This window comes from Microtus oregoni, unplaced genomic scaffold (genome assembly GCF_018167655.1).
Source record: "Microtus oregoni isolate MIOR12 unplaced genomic scaffold, Mior012 000107F_000, whole genome shotgun sequence".
NCBI classification, from domain to species: domain Eukaryota; kingdom Metazoa; phylum Chordata; class Mammalia; order Rodentia; family Cricetidae; genus Microtus; species Microtus oregoni.
Window position 1 is genome coordinate 1,515,868 of NW_024544722.1, and position 18,619 is coordinate 1,534,486.

The following is an 18,619-nucleotide window of genomic DNA, read 5'->3' on the forward strand; positions in this document are numbered from 1 at the left end:
AATCTTTATAGTATATCTTGAAGTCAGTGATTACAATCCATGAGGTTTGCTTTTCTTTTGCAAATTTTTTAGGCTCTTGTAGGTCATTTGCATTTCTTTATTTTAAAGTCACCCTTTCACTTTCTTATAAGAAAGCCTACTTAGATTTTTGGTTGGTATTTTCATTCAGCCTGTAATTCAGTTTGCACAAAATGGACATTAAAAAATACTGACTTTTCTATAAACATGTTTTTTTTTTTCTGCTCCAAATCATGCCTAATTTCAGGAATGATTATTTTCAGCATATAGGTCTTGCACATCTTTTGTCAGATTTATCTTTTAGTGCATTCTGTTTTAATGATGCAAGAATTGTTCTTTTAATTTTAGTATCACTGGGAAAAACAATAGAGTTTTTCCTATATTGAGCTTGAATCTCACAATCTAGCAGAATTAACATATATTAGCTGCTTTTTGTGTAGATTCAAAAAAAATGTTATACTAATTACTTTTGGGAAGGTGCTTTACTTCTTTCCGCTTTGGATATCATGTATTTCTTTATTCATAACCTTGTTAGCACTGGCTTGAATTTCATTCTGATGTTGAATAAATTTGATGGGAAACAGACATTCTTGTCTTAATAATTCAAAACAGATTGAAACTAATTTCACTTTAAAACTTAAACCTGTATGTGAACTTTATTAGCTTGAGTTACTATCTCTTATTAAGTTGTGAAGAAGTGTTGCAATAGATGATACATATTGTCACATGCATTTAATGGAGACTTTTTTTCTGCTTAATTTCTGATATGTTCAATTAAATGAAACACATTAATGTGAAATTAAATGAAAGTGAAGTGGTAACCTAACCTTGCATTTGTGAAGGAATACCCCATAGACATCAAGTATAATTATTTTAAAATATTATTGGATGATATGTGCTAAATGTTTGTGTTTATTTTCGTTTTAATTTTTTCCCTTCTGTTTTTATTGTATGTGTATGGGTGTTTTTTCCTGAATGTATGTCTGGGCAACACAATCAGGTAGTGCCAATAAAGGCTGGAAGAAGGTTTCAGTTTCCTCTGGACCTGTAGTTACAGATGGTTGTGAACTGCCCCGGGGATGCTGGGAACTGAACATGACCCTTGAAAGAGCAGCCCAGTGTTCTTAACTGCTCAGCCATCCCTCTATTCCTGCAATTATTTTCATAAGGAATATTTATTTTCTTGTTTTGTGTTTTCTTCATTCGTTTGTTGTGTCAAGGTAATTCTTGATTCCTAAGTTGAATAGATATATTTCAACTTTCAGTAGAACTTATTTAGATTCAATATTAATTGTTTTAATGATTGGTAGAATTTATGTGTGAAGGCAACTTGGCCTGGTAAGGTGTTTGACTAAAAGAAGTTCTTTTTAGTAAGGTGTTTAAACAAAAAGTCAATTTATATAATATATTTAAGATTATTGTTTCTTTTTGATGAAGTTTGTCTACTACCTTATTTCTTTCAATGCATGTATTAGTTCCATCAAATTTGTAGCTCTAGGTTTTATGCTCTTTATTTTGTTGTTGCCCTTGTATTAAAATGCCATGACCAAGAGGAACTTCTAGTAGGAAGAGGTTTTTTTGTTTGTTTGTTTGTTTAGCTTGCAGTTCCAGAGCAAGAGGCCATAATCTCAGGGGAGACATGACAGCAGGGTAGAAAGCTAATGGATTTTATCTCACTACCACTTAAGAAGCAGGCAGAATGATTTGGAAGTGGAACAAGACTGTAAATGCTCAAAGTCTACCCTCAGTGATATACTTTGTTCAGCAATATTTCTTGTCCTAAATGGTTCATAACCTCTTCAAACGGTGCCAACAGCTGGATACTCAGTGACAAATACACGAGCCTGTATGAGACATTTCTCATTCAAGCCACCACAACTGTTCATTATATTCCATTATTATCTTTTCTCATAGGTGTAGAATCCTTATTTATGGATGAATCGCAATCCTGATGGTGGTAGTTTGTCTTTTCTTCCTTGGCATTGCTAGTGGTTTATCGGTTTTATTTTTCTTTTTATGATACAAGCTTTTCACTTTATTGATTTTTTTGTTATATTTCTATTTTTCTTTTTTAATCTTTATTACTATTTTCTAGTTACTAGCTTTTTCTAGTTTCTAGATAGAAGCAGATTACTGATCTGATGCCTTTCTTCTTTTCTAATGCAATCATTTAGTGTACAAATTCTTGAAGTACCGTTTTAACTTTGTTCCTGTTATTTTGCAATGTGGCACATTTGCTTTGTTTAATGTACTTCCTAGTTTCCTTTATATGACTCATTGCTTATTTGAGAACATGTTATTTAATTTATACATATTTATTTATTTTTCCAGATATCTTTCTAATATTGATTTATAACCCAATATTACTGTAGTCATAGAGGCTACTTTTCATGACCTGAATCTTCTTAAATTGTTTATATTTATTACATTCTTTAGAACATGATATATGTTTGTCAATGTTCCATGTGCATATAAGGAAAATGTGTACTCTCTTGTGGGCTGGTGGAAGGGTCATCAAATGGGTGTTAGATCAGGTTTGTTAATAGTGGTTGCTTTAGCAATCATGAATTTGTTCAATTATTATACTGGTTTTTATATTTTGTAAACACATGAAATTTTTTTATTATAGTTATAGATCTGTATATTTATTGCCTTTCTACCAGAGTTTAAAAAGAACTTTTTAATGGTGTATTCTTTCTTGATAAGGAAATGGTGTCACTATTAAATGACTTACTTTAATGCATTAATACTAGTTTTATGACTCTTAAGATAGCAATATTAGCTCAGTATACCTTCTTCTGTGTCTTCATTTTAAACTAATTATTCTTTTACATGTAGCAATTAAGTACATATGACATCCTTGACTTTTATCCACTTTGAAAATATGTTATTTTTAAAGTATTGTATTAGACTTATTGTATTTAATATGTAATTTTATATTTAAATCTACCATTTTATTAGATTGTAAGTACCATTTATTCCTGGTATATTTTCCTCTTTCATGGATGCATTTTAATTTCATTTTTTAGTTCTACCGCTAGCTTGGCAGTATTAACTAACCTTTTGTTATTTTGTAGTTTTATTAGGTTTTATAATGTGAATATTTAAGTTGGGATCAATGATATACAGTCTTTAAACCAGTTGCTTTTCTTTTTTGTTTTAAAAAATAATTCATTTATTATTTTATGTACATTGGTGTTTTGCCTCTGTCTATATGAGTGTGTCAGATCTTGGGTGTTACAGTTAGGTGTGAGCTGCCATGTACATGCTGGGAATTTAACCTGGGTCCTGTGGGAGAACAGTAAGTACTCTTAACCATGAGTTATCTCTCTAGCCCTCAGTTACTTTTTATAGGTTTTATAGAAACAAAGACACACACATTTAAGTATTTCCTGTGACTTCTTTCATAGCTCAGTGACAACATACAAAGTTTTTTCCTTCCTTCCTTCCTTCCTTCCTTCCTTCCTTCCTTCCTTCCTTCCTTCCTTCCTTCCTTCCTTCCTTCCTTCTTTCCTTCCTTCCTTCCTTTATTAAAGCATGGTATATTATTGTATAGCCCAGATTGGATGTGAACCCAAATCTTCCATCATCAGCCTTCAACATGTTGGGATTATAGGTATGCACCAGCACAGATATGACTTATTTGTATTGGATGGTGGTAGAAACTATGAATGTAGTTTTCTTATACGCTAAATATTTTGTCATTCTTATCATTTAGGATCTTGCTTTTAATCTTTAGTGCTGGAGAATCAAACATTGAGCCTCTCATATGGTAGTGATCCACTCTACACTTTATCTGTACCCCCAACTCTAGGTCCCTCATTTAAATTTTTTCACTCAAGACAGCATTTAGTATGGGGTTAATTTTCCTCACTATTCAAACAACGACCTTTTTTAATTACTCTAACTAACATTCTTGAAATTGCAATGATGTATTTATTATCTTGATTTCCAAACGAGGCATGTCTTTCATCATCTTGAGCTTAGTGTTTTCTTTTAATCCTTTAATACTCTGTTTTCCCTTGATGTCAGTTCCCTTTGATTCATGATTCGGAATTTCTTGTTTCTGGGCAATCTTTGTGAAAGTTAAGGTATTCGAAGATGAGTACTTTTGAAATGCTTCCAGAAATACACTGATACTTGCTGGGAAATGTAGAACTTGTTTCATCTTTTCATGTCTTTTTTTTAAAATTTGTTACAATGACCCTGAACATCATTTATTCAGTATTAATTTTGATCTACTACTAAAGCTAAGACCTTCTGTTTTCTGATTCTTTGTGTGTGATGTTTTCTGCTCTACCTAAATATAACAGGAACTATCACTTGCCCAATGTGAGTTGCATGGATTGTTTTGTATAGCCCTTAGTTCTTTTTCTGGTTCGGCATAGTGTCCTCATTTGCACATACTGTGTGCATCCCCAGCTGTATGCTTGGGAATCATTACATATTTTGAGAAGCTGTTCTGCAGTTTCCTCTGGTTTAGTACCCTGGATTATTTTCTTCTCTAAGTCATTTGGCTCTAACTCATTACTACAGAAAATCTTTGAGCTCTATTTGAGTTAGAGCTCCCTACACTACCACTTGGAAACTTTCCAGGTAGTAAGCTAGGAAAATTGGAGGGCATGGCACATTTATTACTAATATCTCAGTATTCAATGTCTTGAGAAATATCATTTCATATATTTTGTTCTGTGTTGTGGCTGTTTCAGGTAGGAAAATAGGTTTTGCCCTTGTCCATTTCATTTTATCTTGAAATGGTAGTCTGGTAGAAGAGTTTTAATTGGATGATTGTAGTTCAACATTTAAGTTATAGAATTTATGATGTAGGAGAGCTCTGGAACTTGTGATAAACGAAATCTGTACTTACGGGATGCTAGTCAGCACTTAGATGCCTGAGTCCTCTGGCTTGTATCTTTCTTCAGTGTAGAACTTGGCATATGTGACCATATATTTTGTAGTCAAGGACAGAATTTAGTATGTAATATGGTCTGTCTGTGACCCTCTTCCAAGGAAAAATCTTTAAAGAAATGGTAGAAGGACAATGGTATATCAAGGCTCCAGCATTTATTATTTTTGTTAGATTATAGAAGTGTCACAAATGTCTTTGAAAAATTCTTGCCTGTAGTCATTTCTGATTTTCTTTTAAACTCTTCAGACCTTCATTCTCGATGTGGGACTATCTAAACTCACACTAGCACAGAGATGCAGTCAGTAAGTTTTGATTCCTAAGTTTGGAATATTAGGTAAGAGCAAGCATTTTAAATACATTTCCCAAAAGACAATAAATTATTTTATTCATTGAAGAGACTTTAAAAAACTGATTCAGTGATGACTTCTATAGGCAGCTTATTGTAAGTAGTTGACGGTTGGTTATATTTCCCTTGTGAATAAAAAAAATTGAGCAACCCAAACTGAAGAAGTATTTGTGCCTTAGACACAGAATTTTAAATTTTATTTTAGTATGTATTAAGAAATTTGATAATGTTCGTTCCTTACATTTTAAAAGAAAAATATACCTCCCCAAATTTCTGTCCCTGAAAATGTACACAGACACATATATACATAAATGCATAAAATTTTAAGCCATATCTTTCTCTTTTGCTAATATCTAGAAAATATCTTGTATTTATTATTGTAAAACTAAGAGTATGTTCAAAATTCATTTATCAGTTTAATAAAATTTTAGACAGAGTCAAAATAGAAATTCGTGTGTTTTTAAAATTTGCAGCATTGTTTTACAGTTTATCTAAAGAAGTAAACAAATGCCAAAAAAAGTCATTTGATATAAACTTTCTTAAAATTTTCTTCCTGCTCGTTTGACTTTTTTTTTTTTTTTCCGAGACAGGGTTTCTCTGTGGCTTTGGAGCCTGTCCTGGAACTAGCTCTGTAGACCAGTAGACCAGGCTGGTCTTGAACTCACAGAGATCCGCCTGCCTCTGCCATTCTGTTGTAATATGAGCGGCGGGGCTGCGTCCCCTGCACCCCGGCTGCCTGCTAGCTTATGCCTCGAAATAATTACATGGACACTGTATTCTTTTAAACACTGCTTGGCCCATTTCTATCTAGCCTCTTCTAGGCTAATTCTCGCACCTGGACTAGCCCATTTCCAGTCATGTGTGTAGCACCCCAAGGTGTGCTTACCGGGAAGATTCTAGCCTATGTTCATCCTGGGTCGGAGCTGATTCGTGTCTGGAGTGCTGGGATTAAAGGCGTGTGTAGTAATAGGAGCGGCGGGGCTGCACCCCCAGCACCCCAGCTGCCTGCTCAGCTAGCTTATGCCCCGAAATAACAACACACAAACTGTATTCATTTAAACACTGCTTGGCCCTTTAGCTCTAGCCCTTACTGGCTAATTCTGATATCCCGATCAACCCATCTCTAATAATCTGTGAGCACCGTTCTTACCGGGAAGATTCTAGCCTACATCCATCCTGGGTCGGAGCTTCATCACGTGTGTCTGCCCGGGAGCGGGGCATGGTGTCTCTGCCTGAGGCGTCTTACCTCACTTCCTTTTTCTCCCAGCATTCTCTTCTGTTTACTCCACCCACCTATGTTCTAAGCTATGAACCCAAGCAGTTTGTTTATTACTTAACCAATGAAATCAACAGATTGATATATGACACTCCCACATCAGGCGTGCGCCACCACCGCCCAGCTTTCCTTTGACTTTTGAGAGAGTCTAGCTGAGAGAGCCAACTGGCCTTGAACACAGACTCTTTCATACTGCACCTTGTAAGTACTAGGATTACAGATGTGCTCCACTATACCTGTAGATATGATAGTTTTTTTTTTCTTTTTTCTTTTTTGGTTTTTCGAGGATATGATAGTTTTAACACAGGATCAGGAACATATTATATAACACACGAATCTTACAATAGATCATTTAACATACAATTAATGAGTAAAGAATGAGTCATATATTATGATAAAAAGGTTGATTATTCAACAAAACAGTATATGAGAATTTGTTTAGATATTTCAAAACTAAAGTAAAACACCACCTGGATTGCACACTAAATAAATTTTATGATTTAACTATATCTTAAAATTAATCACTGTATCCTAAAAGAAAATGCAAGTATTTAGTTAAGCAATGAATGGACATATGGTAAGCTTTAAAATAACAAAGAGGAAACCAAACATAAAATACATTTGGCTATATAAAATTAGGAACTATTAATCAAAAACAACACTTATTTTAAAAACATTTGTAAGACATGAGGTTTTCATACTTGAAGGCCTTATACCAACTGAACAAAATAGTGGGCTAATAATGGAAAATAGACAATAAATTTCTTGTAGTCTGAAAACTAGAAAGGCCACAGGACATGAAAAACTGTTTGCTCTATGAGTAAATTTAAATCAAATCAATTTAATACTCTTTTGTATATTAAATTAAAAATTTCATTAAAAGATAATTTGGTTCTGTTATAGGTGTAGTAAGGCTAATATATTCAAAAAATTGCTGATGGGCATGGAAACTATTGTAACCTTATTGGAAAGTAATGTTATTGTATAAGTCATGAATCCAGACTATATTTCTAGTATTTACTGTTTTATTACTTAACAAACCATTCTGGTGAAATACAAAGAAGTATGCATTTTAAGAACATATATTTATAATATAACATATTATGATATTCATAGGTGTGAATTTTGGAAGTAGTCTCATTGATAAGAATGAGAACATTTAGGTAAATCATGGTGAATTGACATGATTAATATGCATTTATTTAATAACTTTTATTTAAAAGTTTGAAATGTATGGGAGTATGCTTATGATATAATAAATACTAAGTGGGAGTAAAGGAGATAGCTAATACATGTAGTAAGGATTCAAGTATCTTAATATACACAGTCTCATACACAAATTAACAAACCACAGGTTAAAAATGCTTTTCCTTGGACTGGAGTCTAAGAGGACTTTCACTTTTGAAGGGAGTTTTATGAGTATGATAATAAACAAATATGAAAGCATTATTGGTTGTGAACTGAAACATAGGGGAAAATACACACTATAAGGGAGATAGAAGTGGCTTCTGGGTAAAAAGTCACTTTTAGGTTCTAGTATTTCTGAATTCAGATTTTATGCTTCCTGCTTAGTAGTTACTTTGGGCAAGTTACTTAGTCACTCTGAGTCTCATTGTTCACTTCTGTAAGATATTGATAATAGTACATTATATTGGAAGACTGTGATAACAGAAAGAATATGTAGTGCTGGCACATAATTAATTGTGTCTAGTGCATAATTGCCTTTTAGCAAGTTTATTATTTCTGTCATGAGTCTTTCTACCAAGACAACATTAAGATAAGATTATGTATATGATATAAAGTATAACTAGCCAAGACAGTCTTTCTTCCTTGAAATTATGAACGGTATTTAGAGATTTGTCATGTATTAGGTTTCAGTGAACATTTGATTGTTCGACCACAGAAGTTAAATGAGTAACAAGTACTTAATACTCAATAAAAAGTTTTAAATGATGTTCACATACTTCACCATTGGAACATTCAAAGAAATGTTCCTGAAACTTAGACAATGACTAATATTAACTCTTCATTTTCTTGTTTTACTAGTAGCCTGAATCTGCATTGTGAAATACAGTAACTATAATCTAAATGGGAAAGTTGATTTTAGCCATGTGGTATTTTATTCAAACTTGATCCTTCCAAATATGCCAGATTTCTTGAATGAAAATATCATATTACTAGAAAACAGTATTTTGCCTGATCTGAAAATCCTTGATAGCTCTAAAATTATATGTAGTGGTGTAGTGGTTGAGTAGTTACCAATGTGTGTATAGATTACATACTCAACTCTCATATGCCAGTACTAATAAAACCATATAGTTTCGTATTTAGGTACATTTAAATGAGTCTGATTCTTATAGCAGTGTTTTTAGTTAAATGTAGTAAATATTTTTATTTTTTGAAAAATTAAAAACTCAGGTTCAGAGTATTAAATGACATAATCTGATTTTAAACCTCTAATTCTGACTTCAAGTTTCATATGCTTTTCAATTTGTCTTAACATCTTTATTCTCCAACATAAACACACAAAGGTTGAAAAATCAACTGTCATTAAATTCATAAACTTTGCTTACAGGTGGATGGATCCCTTTTAGATCAGATGTGAGCATGGAAGGATTATTAATTTAACAACTTACAGTGATAAATTTAGAAGCTTAGAATTAGTGGAGCTACATGTGAAATTACTGAGAAGTAATAATAGGTGGCAAAAGAGAAATTATAAAAATGGAAGTATGAGTGTTAAAACAAAATATCCCTAATAATTTAATTACTATGAGTGAGCACAGCCACTATGCCAATTCAGTTTACCAAAATTAATATTGATTTTATACGACTCATAAAAAGCCTAAATTTTTTGAAGAACATTTAATGTAAGATGATGTATAAACAGCATGTGTTTCTGAAAGAATTATACTTAAATTGCTATTTTTTTTAAAGAGAAGAATTTTAAAGACACAAACATCAAGTATCTGAAAAACATCTCTGGTTTACTTAATGACTGTGCCAATCAAGTAATATTTAACTACACTTATTTTCTCATTATTTGCCTAGATTTTTCTGTCTACTGGTGTTAAAGAAGTAAATTAAAAAGTACATAATATAAGAAGAAAGATCAAATGATGATTTATTATTTTATTTTAGGTTCTTTTTACAGAGGAAGATGTAAAATTCTACCTTGCCGAATTGGCCCTGGCTTTGGATCATCTGCATCAATTAGGAATTGTGTATAGAGACCTGAAACCAGAGAAGTAAAATTATATTATCCATTTGTATCCATGTTATCTATATTGCTTTTTAAGGTTTTTTTTATTACATTGACTTATTATATGTGTTTGTATGTGTGATTGCATCCATATGTATGCTGTGGCGTGTGTGTGGAGGTAAGAGGACAACCCGGGGGATTTCTTTACTCTCCTTCTACAATGTGGGTGCCAAATATCAGTTTGTCAATCTTGGTGGCAATTGCCTTTATCTACTAAGCCTTCCTGTCTCTCCACCCTTTATTCATATTTATTTATATTTTTGAATGTAAATATATTTTGGTATTTCATTAAGCTTTTTTGAATTATGAATTTTTTTCCATTTTTTTATTGAGAAAAGGAGAAAAAAAAACAAGTTTCCACCTCCTCCCAGCCTCCCATTTCCCTCCCCCTCCTCCCACCCTTCTCCCCCTCCTCCCACGCTTCTCCCCCTCCCCCCACTCCTCTCCCTCTCCCTCTCCAGTCCAAAGAGCAGTCAGGGTTCCCTGCCCTGTGGTAAGTCCTAGGTCCTCCCCTCTCTGTCCATTTCTAGGAAGGTGAACATCCAAACTGGCTAGGCTCCCACAAAGCAAGCACATTAGGTAGGATCAAAACCCCCTGCCATTGTCCTTGGCTTCTCATCAGCCCTCATTGTTGGCCATGCTCAGAGAGTCCAGTTTTATCCCATGCTTTTTCAGTCACAGTCCAGCTGGCCTTGGTGAGCTCCCAATAGATCAGCTCCACTGTCTCAGTGGGTGGGTGCACCCCTCGTGGTCCCAACTTCTTTGCTCATGTTCTCCCTCCTTCTGCTCCTCATTGGGACCTTGGGAACTCAGTCTCTGTCTCTATCTCCATATGAATTTTTGATGGTTGATGCAGTTACATAAAATTAACTTGTACAAAATAATCTTCATAATACATTTTGTTTTTAAAATACTAATTGAAAATTTCCCAATATATCAAAAAATGACTAATTTTATATTTATGACATTTATGTTTTTCATTTCAAAATGCTGAATGTGAAAATAGTGACCAATTTTATATTTATGACCTTCATATATTTCCACCATATTTAATATGGATTTTTATTTACAGCATCTTGCTTGATGAAATAGGACATATCAAGTTAACAGGTATATAAATTTTCTTATATACTAATAAGCCTATTATTTAATTATTTTTCATCATTCTAGTACATGTTTTTCTAATCTTTTTTGGTGTTCATTTGAGTTGCATTTTATGTTTTGAGTGTATTAAGATTCATTTAAAGGTTACATAGTTTCAGTGTACTCTGCGTACATTTAAATTCTACAATAGAGGCACAGTACTAATTAAGATTATTTAGCTGAGTAGTTATCACATCTGAAAAAATAGTAATAAACTCCTTCTACCTTTCTCTAACTTTGGAGTCAGTTTTCTGTTCTATATCTCTATGAATTATATAACCCAGTTTTGTGGGACCATTCAATATTTGCGTCTCTCAGCACACCCGTTTACAATACCTCAAGACTGGAAGTGACCTTACTGTCTTGAAACGGTTAGTGAATAAACAAGCTATGTGTTATTTCCATGTGATGGGCTACTGAGAAATTAAAGGATGGAAACATTGATTTCCCAATAATTTAGGTAAATGACAAAGACATTATATTGAGTGAGTTAAGCTCAAGAAGTTACATATGTTTTCAGTACATAGTAAGTTCTGTATTTAAGTTTTGGAAAGCTATAACCAAGAAAATGAAGATGTATTTTACATAAAGAAATTTGAATTAATAATAGTTAAAGTTGCTCTAAATTATGGAATATAATGTATCAATGTAAAAATAATCAAGCTTTTTTTATAGCCTGAAGTAAACATGTCAACATGAGATTATATACCTCTAAATACTTCAAATATATCTTTTTTAATTTTTAATTTTATGTACATTGGTGGTTTGCCTGCATGTGTGTCTGAAAGGATGTTGGAATTCCTGGAGTTACAGACAGTTATGAGCTGCCATGTGGATGCTGGGAATTGAACCCAGGGGTCCACTGTAAGAACAGCCAGTGCTGTTAACCACTGAGTCATCTCTCTAGCCTCTACTTCAAATATATCTTAATATATATATATATATATATATATGTGTGTGTGTGTGTGTGTGTGTGTGTGTGTGTGTGTGTATGTTTTGAGACAGAAACTTCTAGTGTTCCTGCGTTTGTCTTCTAAGTGCTTTTATTACATTTTATTTTCTTAATGTAATACTAGAAATGTTTTTTTGTTTTGTTTTGGTTTTGGTTTTTCCAAGACAGGATTTCTCTGTAGCTTTGGAGCTAGTCCTGGAACTGGTTTTGTAGACTAAGCTCTTCTGGAACTCAACAGAGATCCACCTGCCTCTGCCTCCTGAGTGCTGAGATTATAGGTGTGCGCCACCACTGACTGGGTATAAATGTCTTAAATAAAGAGAATGGATATAGTATAATAAGATTAAAAATTATAAAGTCATAACACAAACTTAAACAAGTGATTTTCTAAATTTTGAAAATATTAAATGTGGTTTAGAAATCATTCTTAGAGTGCCTGAATTAATTAACTGAAGAGAATAACATGGGCTTATATTTTTTTCATTTTGGAAATTTTGAGTAATGTGTATATAGTAAAACTCATTGTTGTAATCCTTATGGTGATAGATCCTTATTTTAATTTCCTTTTTTTAGTCAGTATAAAGTAATCTTAATTTCCTATAGCATTCAACTAAGTATACATTTCAAAATATCTACTAAAGATTTATAAGATTCTTAATACATAAAAAAATTGAGAAATTGAAAATGCTAATTGCAGTAATTTAATAATTGCTTTACTACATGCTATCCAATTTAATACCATAACCTGTCAATAAATATTTTATGTCAATTAAAAATTTAAACGAAATAAAATTTTAAAAAGAAATTCAATATGAAGTGATTACAATGCATGGAGGAACATCAAACACCTGTTGCTAAATTAAAGAACCCACGGTAAAAAGGTAACACAGCATGAATCCAACATGGCACACTAGTGAAGCAGAGCTTTTGGAGATAGCAAGATGAATGTTTTCCAGAGAGGGAGGGAGGGAGTAGAAGATACGGATGAATAGGTGGGGCGCCGAGGGTGTTTAGGATACAACTCTAGTTGCTAGATGTTATGGGTTATCTTGATTATATCAGTGTTCAAATACAATCCAGTGGTGATATATATAAAGTGAGTGATGAGAAATGTATAGAATAACAAATGTATATTGTAATTCTTGGAGACTACTACTAAAACAATAATTCTAAAGATCCTCAAAATTCCACTATTGTCTTTCTAAACTTTTAGCTATCCCTGACCTATTTCTTATTCTTAGAGTTTTCATTTTCTCCATGTAATATAAACATGCATATACAGTAGAAAGCCTTTTAACTCTAGCTTTATTTGTCGGAGGGCAGTGCACATCAAAGTCATCCCTACTGTTAGTTGTTCAGTGGTTTGTTTTCTTTAAAATTACTTACTAGTGTTTTAAAACTAGATTTTATGATGTTGCCTTGGTGTTTTCCTTTTGAGGACACTTGTTTCATACTTTGAGTAATTATGAATAAAGTTGTAGTAAATATTAATGAACAGTTTTTCATATGAACCTAATTTATTTGAGTAAATTGCTAAGAATATCATTACTTATTACTATGGTAAGTTTATATTTAATGAGAAACTTAGAGATTCTTTACCAAAGTGGTTGTAAATTTCCCAAACCTATTGAATGTGTAATAGTTACTTTAGTTATTCTAATAGGCATGTGTCTCAACATGTCATTTTTTATATATATTTGTCTTTATAAAAATGTTTGTTCAGATCTTTTGACCATTTGTAAAAGCTGAATTTTTTTGCTAACTTTTGATTTTTTTAACGTTTCGAAGACAAAGCAGTAGATAATGCAGTATGCAATTTTTTGTCTAGATTTTTTTTATTTTATTATTGTATCTTTTAAAATTATTTGTTCTTTGAGAGTTTGATATAGTTTTTTTATCATATTCACCCTTCTCTCCCCACTTTTTTCAGATCCATGTACCTATACCTATAAACTCAAATTTTTTGCCCTCCCCTTTTTAAAAAATTGTTAAAAATGGCTAATTTCTGCTGCCCAAATGTTCTTGGATGTGTGGTTTTCCACTGGACAGTTGTCAACCTTCCAAGGGCTACACTTTTAGAGAAAACCTTCCCCTCTGTTAGCAGCTACTAATTGCATATATCTCCACAATTACCTTTTAAGTACATTTTTTTTTATTTTGATGATACTGTATGCACTAAATCTTTCTTCTTCTATGGTTTATACTTTTGATGTCATACCCAAGAAATTTTTGTCTAGTACAGAATCAAAAAGATTTTACTCCCTATTTTCTTTTTGTAGTTTTAACTTTTGTATTTAATTCTGTGGTACATTTTCAGTTAATATTTGGTCATGGTATGAGTATATTGTGTTTTTTATACTTACATAAAAATTTGTTTTAGCACTGTTTGTTTAAATAGCTTTTCTTCTTTAATGGAATTCCTTTTCATTTCCACCAGAAATCAAGCCAATTTTGTTATATAATAGGTGTGTGTGACCCTTATCATTTCATTCTATAAAATCACATAACACACTGGAAGAGCAAAACTATAAGTTTGGGACCTAGGTTGGTGATTCCCAGGGATTGTGAGGAGTGAAGAAACACAGACAAGAGATAGCATGACATGTTTTCTGAGAATTGTTTTATATCTGATTTTGTTAATGATTACAAAAGTATATGGTATGTTAAACCTGTGGACCCGTGCACCAAACTGTAAATCATATTTTATGCAAATTTAAAAATAAAATCTTAACTTAGCCTAAAAAAATACCTACAGGACTTAAGAGATAAACAAAAGCCACCACTACAGTATTTACTCAGAGCCACATGATTTAAAAAATGTAGACAGTAAATGTAAAAACTGTTTTACGTGTTCATATATATAATTGAGTACTTAATGACTGCAGTGTACATTGTGCCTTCCCTTAGAGAAATGCCTAAAGTTTGCTTGTAGGTATAGATATCAGAAACATTTCAGTTGTGAGTTATAATAAAGAACTGGTGGGAACTGTATTATCTGAATTGGAAAGGAACACTGTTGGACTAGGTAGACAGAAGTGATTCATTACAAACATAAGCTGAGGTAGCTGGCAGATGTTTGTACTTTCTGTATTCTACTAGTCTTCAAGTCCACGTTTTGCTCAAGTTATTTTCTGATATACAAATTGCATTGAAATTGATTTGTATTTTGAAACAAGATTATAGCAGAACTAAATATCTTTCAGTATATCAGTTTAAACATTATTCCATTGAAAGTGTATATATGTGCCCAGCTTTCTTCTATATTTGACTGTGTTTATTATTATATCTGTCTAGTACATATTTAACTTAGTATAAGATAATTCAGTTTTTTTATATTTTTCAAACCTTATTTACAGTATTGTTTTCATGTTCTTTCACATATGTTTTAGATTCAGGTTGTTGATTTCTCCCAAAGAAAGCTTATTAGAAATTTATTGACATTTCATTGATTCTCTGAGTATGCTTTAGAAGAAATAACAAATTAACAATATTGAATCACCAGTGTATAAATACACTATATCTTTCCATGTACTTAGAATGGCTTATTTCTTTCATCAACGTTTCTAGTTTTCAGTATAATTATCTTATGTCTTATGTATGCTGAAAAGCTATTTGCAAAGTGTTTAGTGGTACTATAATACTCCTTTTAAATTTAAATTTCTATTTTTCTGTTACTTTTATAGAAAATATTGAGTTTATATTGATACAATTGGTTCTCTGAAGGCTTTAAATACAAATCCATTTTTGTCCATGCATGCTGTGCTTTTGTAATATTTTTAAGGTATAAATTACTACATCACTTTATACTTAGGATAATGTGACAACTTTTGCTATTTTTTTTTATCCCTGAAGATTATAGTCCTGACAAAGTGTATTTGCCTCAGCAATCTTTAAATGCTCTTAAAGAGCTTCAACATTAAATATTGACTGAATTTTGTTGTTTCAAATTATCTTTTTCAAGAGTAATTTAGGCCAAAGTAAAATGTTTGAATATTTAATTCATTATTTTGGTTTTTGGTATTTCGTATTTCTTGAGATTTTTCAACCTCTATTTGTGATAATGCACAGATTTTGGGCTTAGCAAAGAGTCAGTGGATCAAGAAAAGAAGGCATACTCATTTTGTGGCACTATCGAATATATGGCTCCTGAAGTAGTAAACAGACGAGGCCATTCTCAGAGTGCTGATTGGTGGTCATATGGTGTACTTATGGTAAGTTGTATTATTTTCCTTAGTTATCTCAATATATGCTTAATACTATTTAGGGTTTTAGTTTAACTTTTGGGTCAGTTCAGAAAAGTTTTCTTCTGATAATTCATGACTAATGTTTGCAACATTGTGATCGGTAAACAATAAGGGCTAAGGTTTTAATGTTTTCCTTTTAATGTTCCTATTGAAAAAGTAAATGGCAAGATTTTTTTTATATAAACTGTATCTGAAATTTAGAAAAGGTCTAGATGATTCTGGACCTTACTAATTTTTATATACTATTTTATTATGTATCACAGAATTTATCATCTTCATCTTATTTGTCCAATTGTTTCACACCTGTCCTATAATTACTGGCAGATATATTCCTACTATATTTTTATCTCACTCAGTAACTAATAGAGTGGTATTTATATAAATTCTAAATACAGGTGATAGTTGGCTATTGAATCATGTCCATTTTCTTTTGAAGTCTAATTGTCCATTTTCCCATTTATCATGTAATGTATAGAGTACATGACACTACCATATACTAAATATCTGTTAAAAGCAGGCATTTGGGGAAGGTAGTACATAAAAAATAATTAAATTACAACATTTTTCCTGATTAAAGAACACATAAAATCTGCTGGAGAAACAATTCAAGTAACTAAGGAAACTCTCCAGAAGTATCCTAAAGTTTGAGGAAGATTTCATTTAAATTTAGTATAGATGAGAGAGATGGAACTTAATTGCTGAAGTATAAATAAAATTTAATAGCTGCATGTTAAGAAAAGCTAATTATTGTGATTGTATTAGCAAGTCTTTGGGAAGCCAGTTTGGCTAGAGAAGTCAGGAAGGGTGAAAGTGCAGCTGTAAACCCATAAACCTTCACGCGATGCTTTTGCTATATGCAAACTGTTAGAGTTTGAGTCAGGATGGTGAAGGAAAGTTAGATTTTTAGGAAGATTAACCTTGGCATTATATAAGTAGATTGGAGATGGGAGGGAAAAAATCCTTAGGAACAGGAAAATAAAATCTTTCAAAATTGTCATAAGATTAGAGTTCACAAAAAAAGGAAATTTTAAAGGCATTTCAGATAGCATTTGACTAGTCTTAGTAGCTGATTAAATGACACAGGTAAGATGGAGGAGATGATCCAAAGGTAAAGGTCCCTTTCCAATATCTGAATTTAGGGGTGTGAAAGTATAGTAGATTGGTAAGAAAGCTATATTGGTAGAAATACCTACTGGCAACTGGTAGGGAAATAATGCATCCACATGTAGCACAGGTTAACTGTGTGTAAAAAGGGACACTGAAGAAAAAAAGGAATCATTTGGCAACTTTATGAAAAGATTATATCACAATGAGAGGGGGATGCTATCCAACAGTTTGTGAGAATGTAGGATTCTTAGATGCAATCTCTCCCTTTTTGTCTGTCTACCATCATATTGCTATAGATTTTGGTGAGAAAAGTAGTGCCTGATCGAGAATGAGTTTGCAGCAGCTGATTTGTTGTTGCCATGGTACAAGAGAGATTAATGTATAAAGCAACTAAGGTTATGAGTTCAGCTTACATGAACAGAGGACAGATGCCAAAGCCATTAGTCAATTTTAGTTTGCAATATAATTATTAGTTCTATAATCTTGTATGTACATCCATGAGCTTGTTTGTGTGTCTGTGGTGGGGGACAAACTAGAAGTTGACAAAATATCTTCCTCAGTTGAACTTCACTTTATTATTGGACCTGAATCTCATCAGTTTAACTAGACTGACTAGCAAGCTCCAGAGGTATAACTAGAGGTCCACTTGTTTCTCTTCTCACAGTACTGAGCTTAAGGATGCATGCCTGTCATATCCAAACTTTGTGGCAGACACTTTTCCCACTAAACTATTTCCCCAGCTTCTTATAAAGTTCTTTAATGAACTAGTAAGATCTTTAGTTTAGGACTTTGTCCCTCCTTCCTTCTCTCCCTCCCTCCCTCCCTTTCTTTCTTTTTCCCTTTTTGTCTGTTTGTTTTGTTTCTGTACTAAAGATTTAATTAAACCTTAGAACCCTCTTCAGTCTAGTCAAGTGTTCTACCATAAAACAGAATTCTCGCACTTAGACTTTAAAAAATAATTGTACATATTATTTTATGTTAATTCTTAGTTGGATCTCCATAGTAAAATATTTTCTTTATTCTGTGTCCAAATGTCTTCATTTTTTCTTTTATAAATGTATTATTTCACACAGGCGTATGTGTGTATGTGTCTCTTACGTTCTACTTAATTTGGGGGTACTGGATTTAATCCCAAGGTCTTGCACATGCCATCAAGTGCTTTACCACTGACCTGTGTCCCAAGACCTTTAAAAAAATTAGAGGTAAGGCCCTTTAAAGGTAACCAGGATGGCTTTGAACTAACTGTGTAGTAGTTGAGGAAGGCATTGAACATGTAATTCTTTGGCTTCATACTCTAAAATAAATGATATTATAGGAATATACCAATACCTTTGATCTTACCTCCAATTTTGGAATTCAGTT

At 32.5% G+C, this 18,619-nt stretch overlaps 1 protein-coding gene across 2 annotated transcripts in view; it reads left to right on the forward strand.

Moving 5' to 3' along the window:
* LOC121443433 (ribosomal protein S6 kinase alpha-6) overlaps nt 1-18,619 on the forward strand; it is a 183,749-nt gene that overhangs the window by 112,989 nt on the left and 52,141 nt on the right. For both annotated transcript variants that reach the window (XM_041645190.1, XM_041645191.1), the window contains 3 exons: nt 9,691-9,797; nt 10,884-10,921; nt 15,975-16,117. In XM_041645190.1, the coding sequence (XP_041501124.1) occupies nt 9,691-9,797; nt 10,884-10,921; nt 15,975-16,117 (288 nt within the window). The remainder of the gene's footprint in view (nt 1-9,690; nt 9,798-10,883; nt 10,922-15,974; nt 16,118-18,619) is intronic.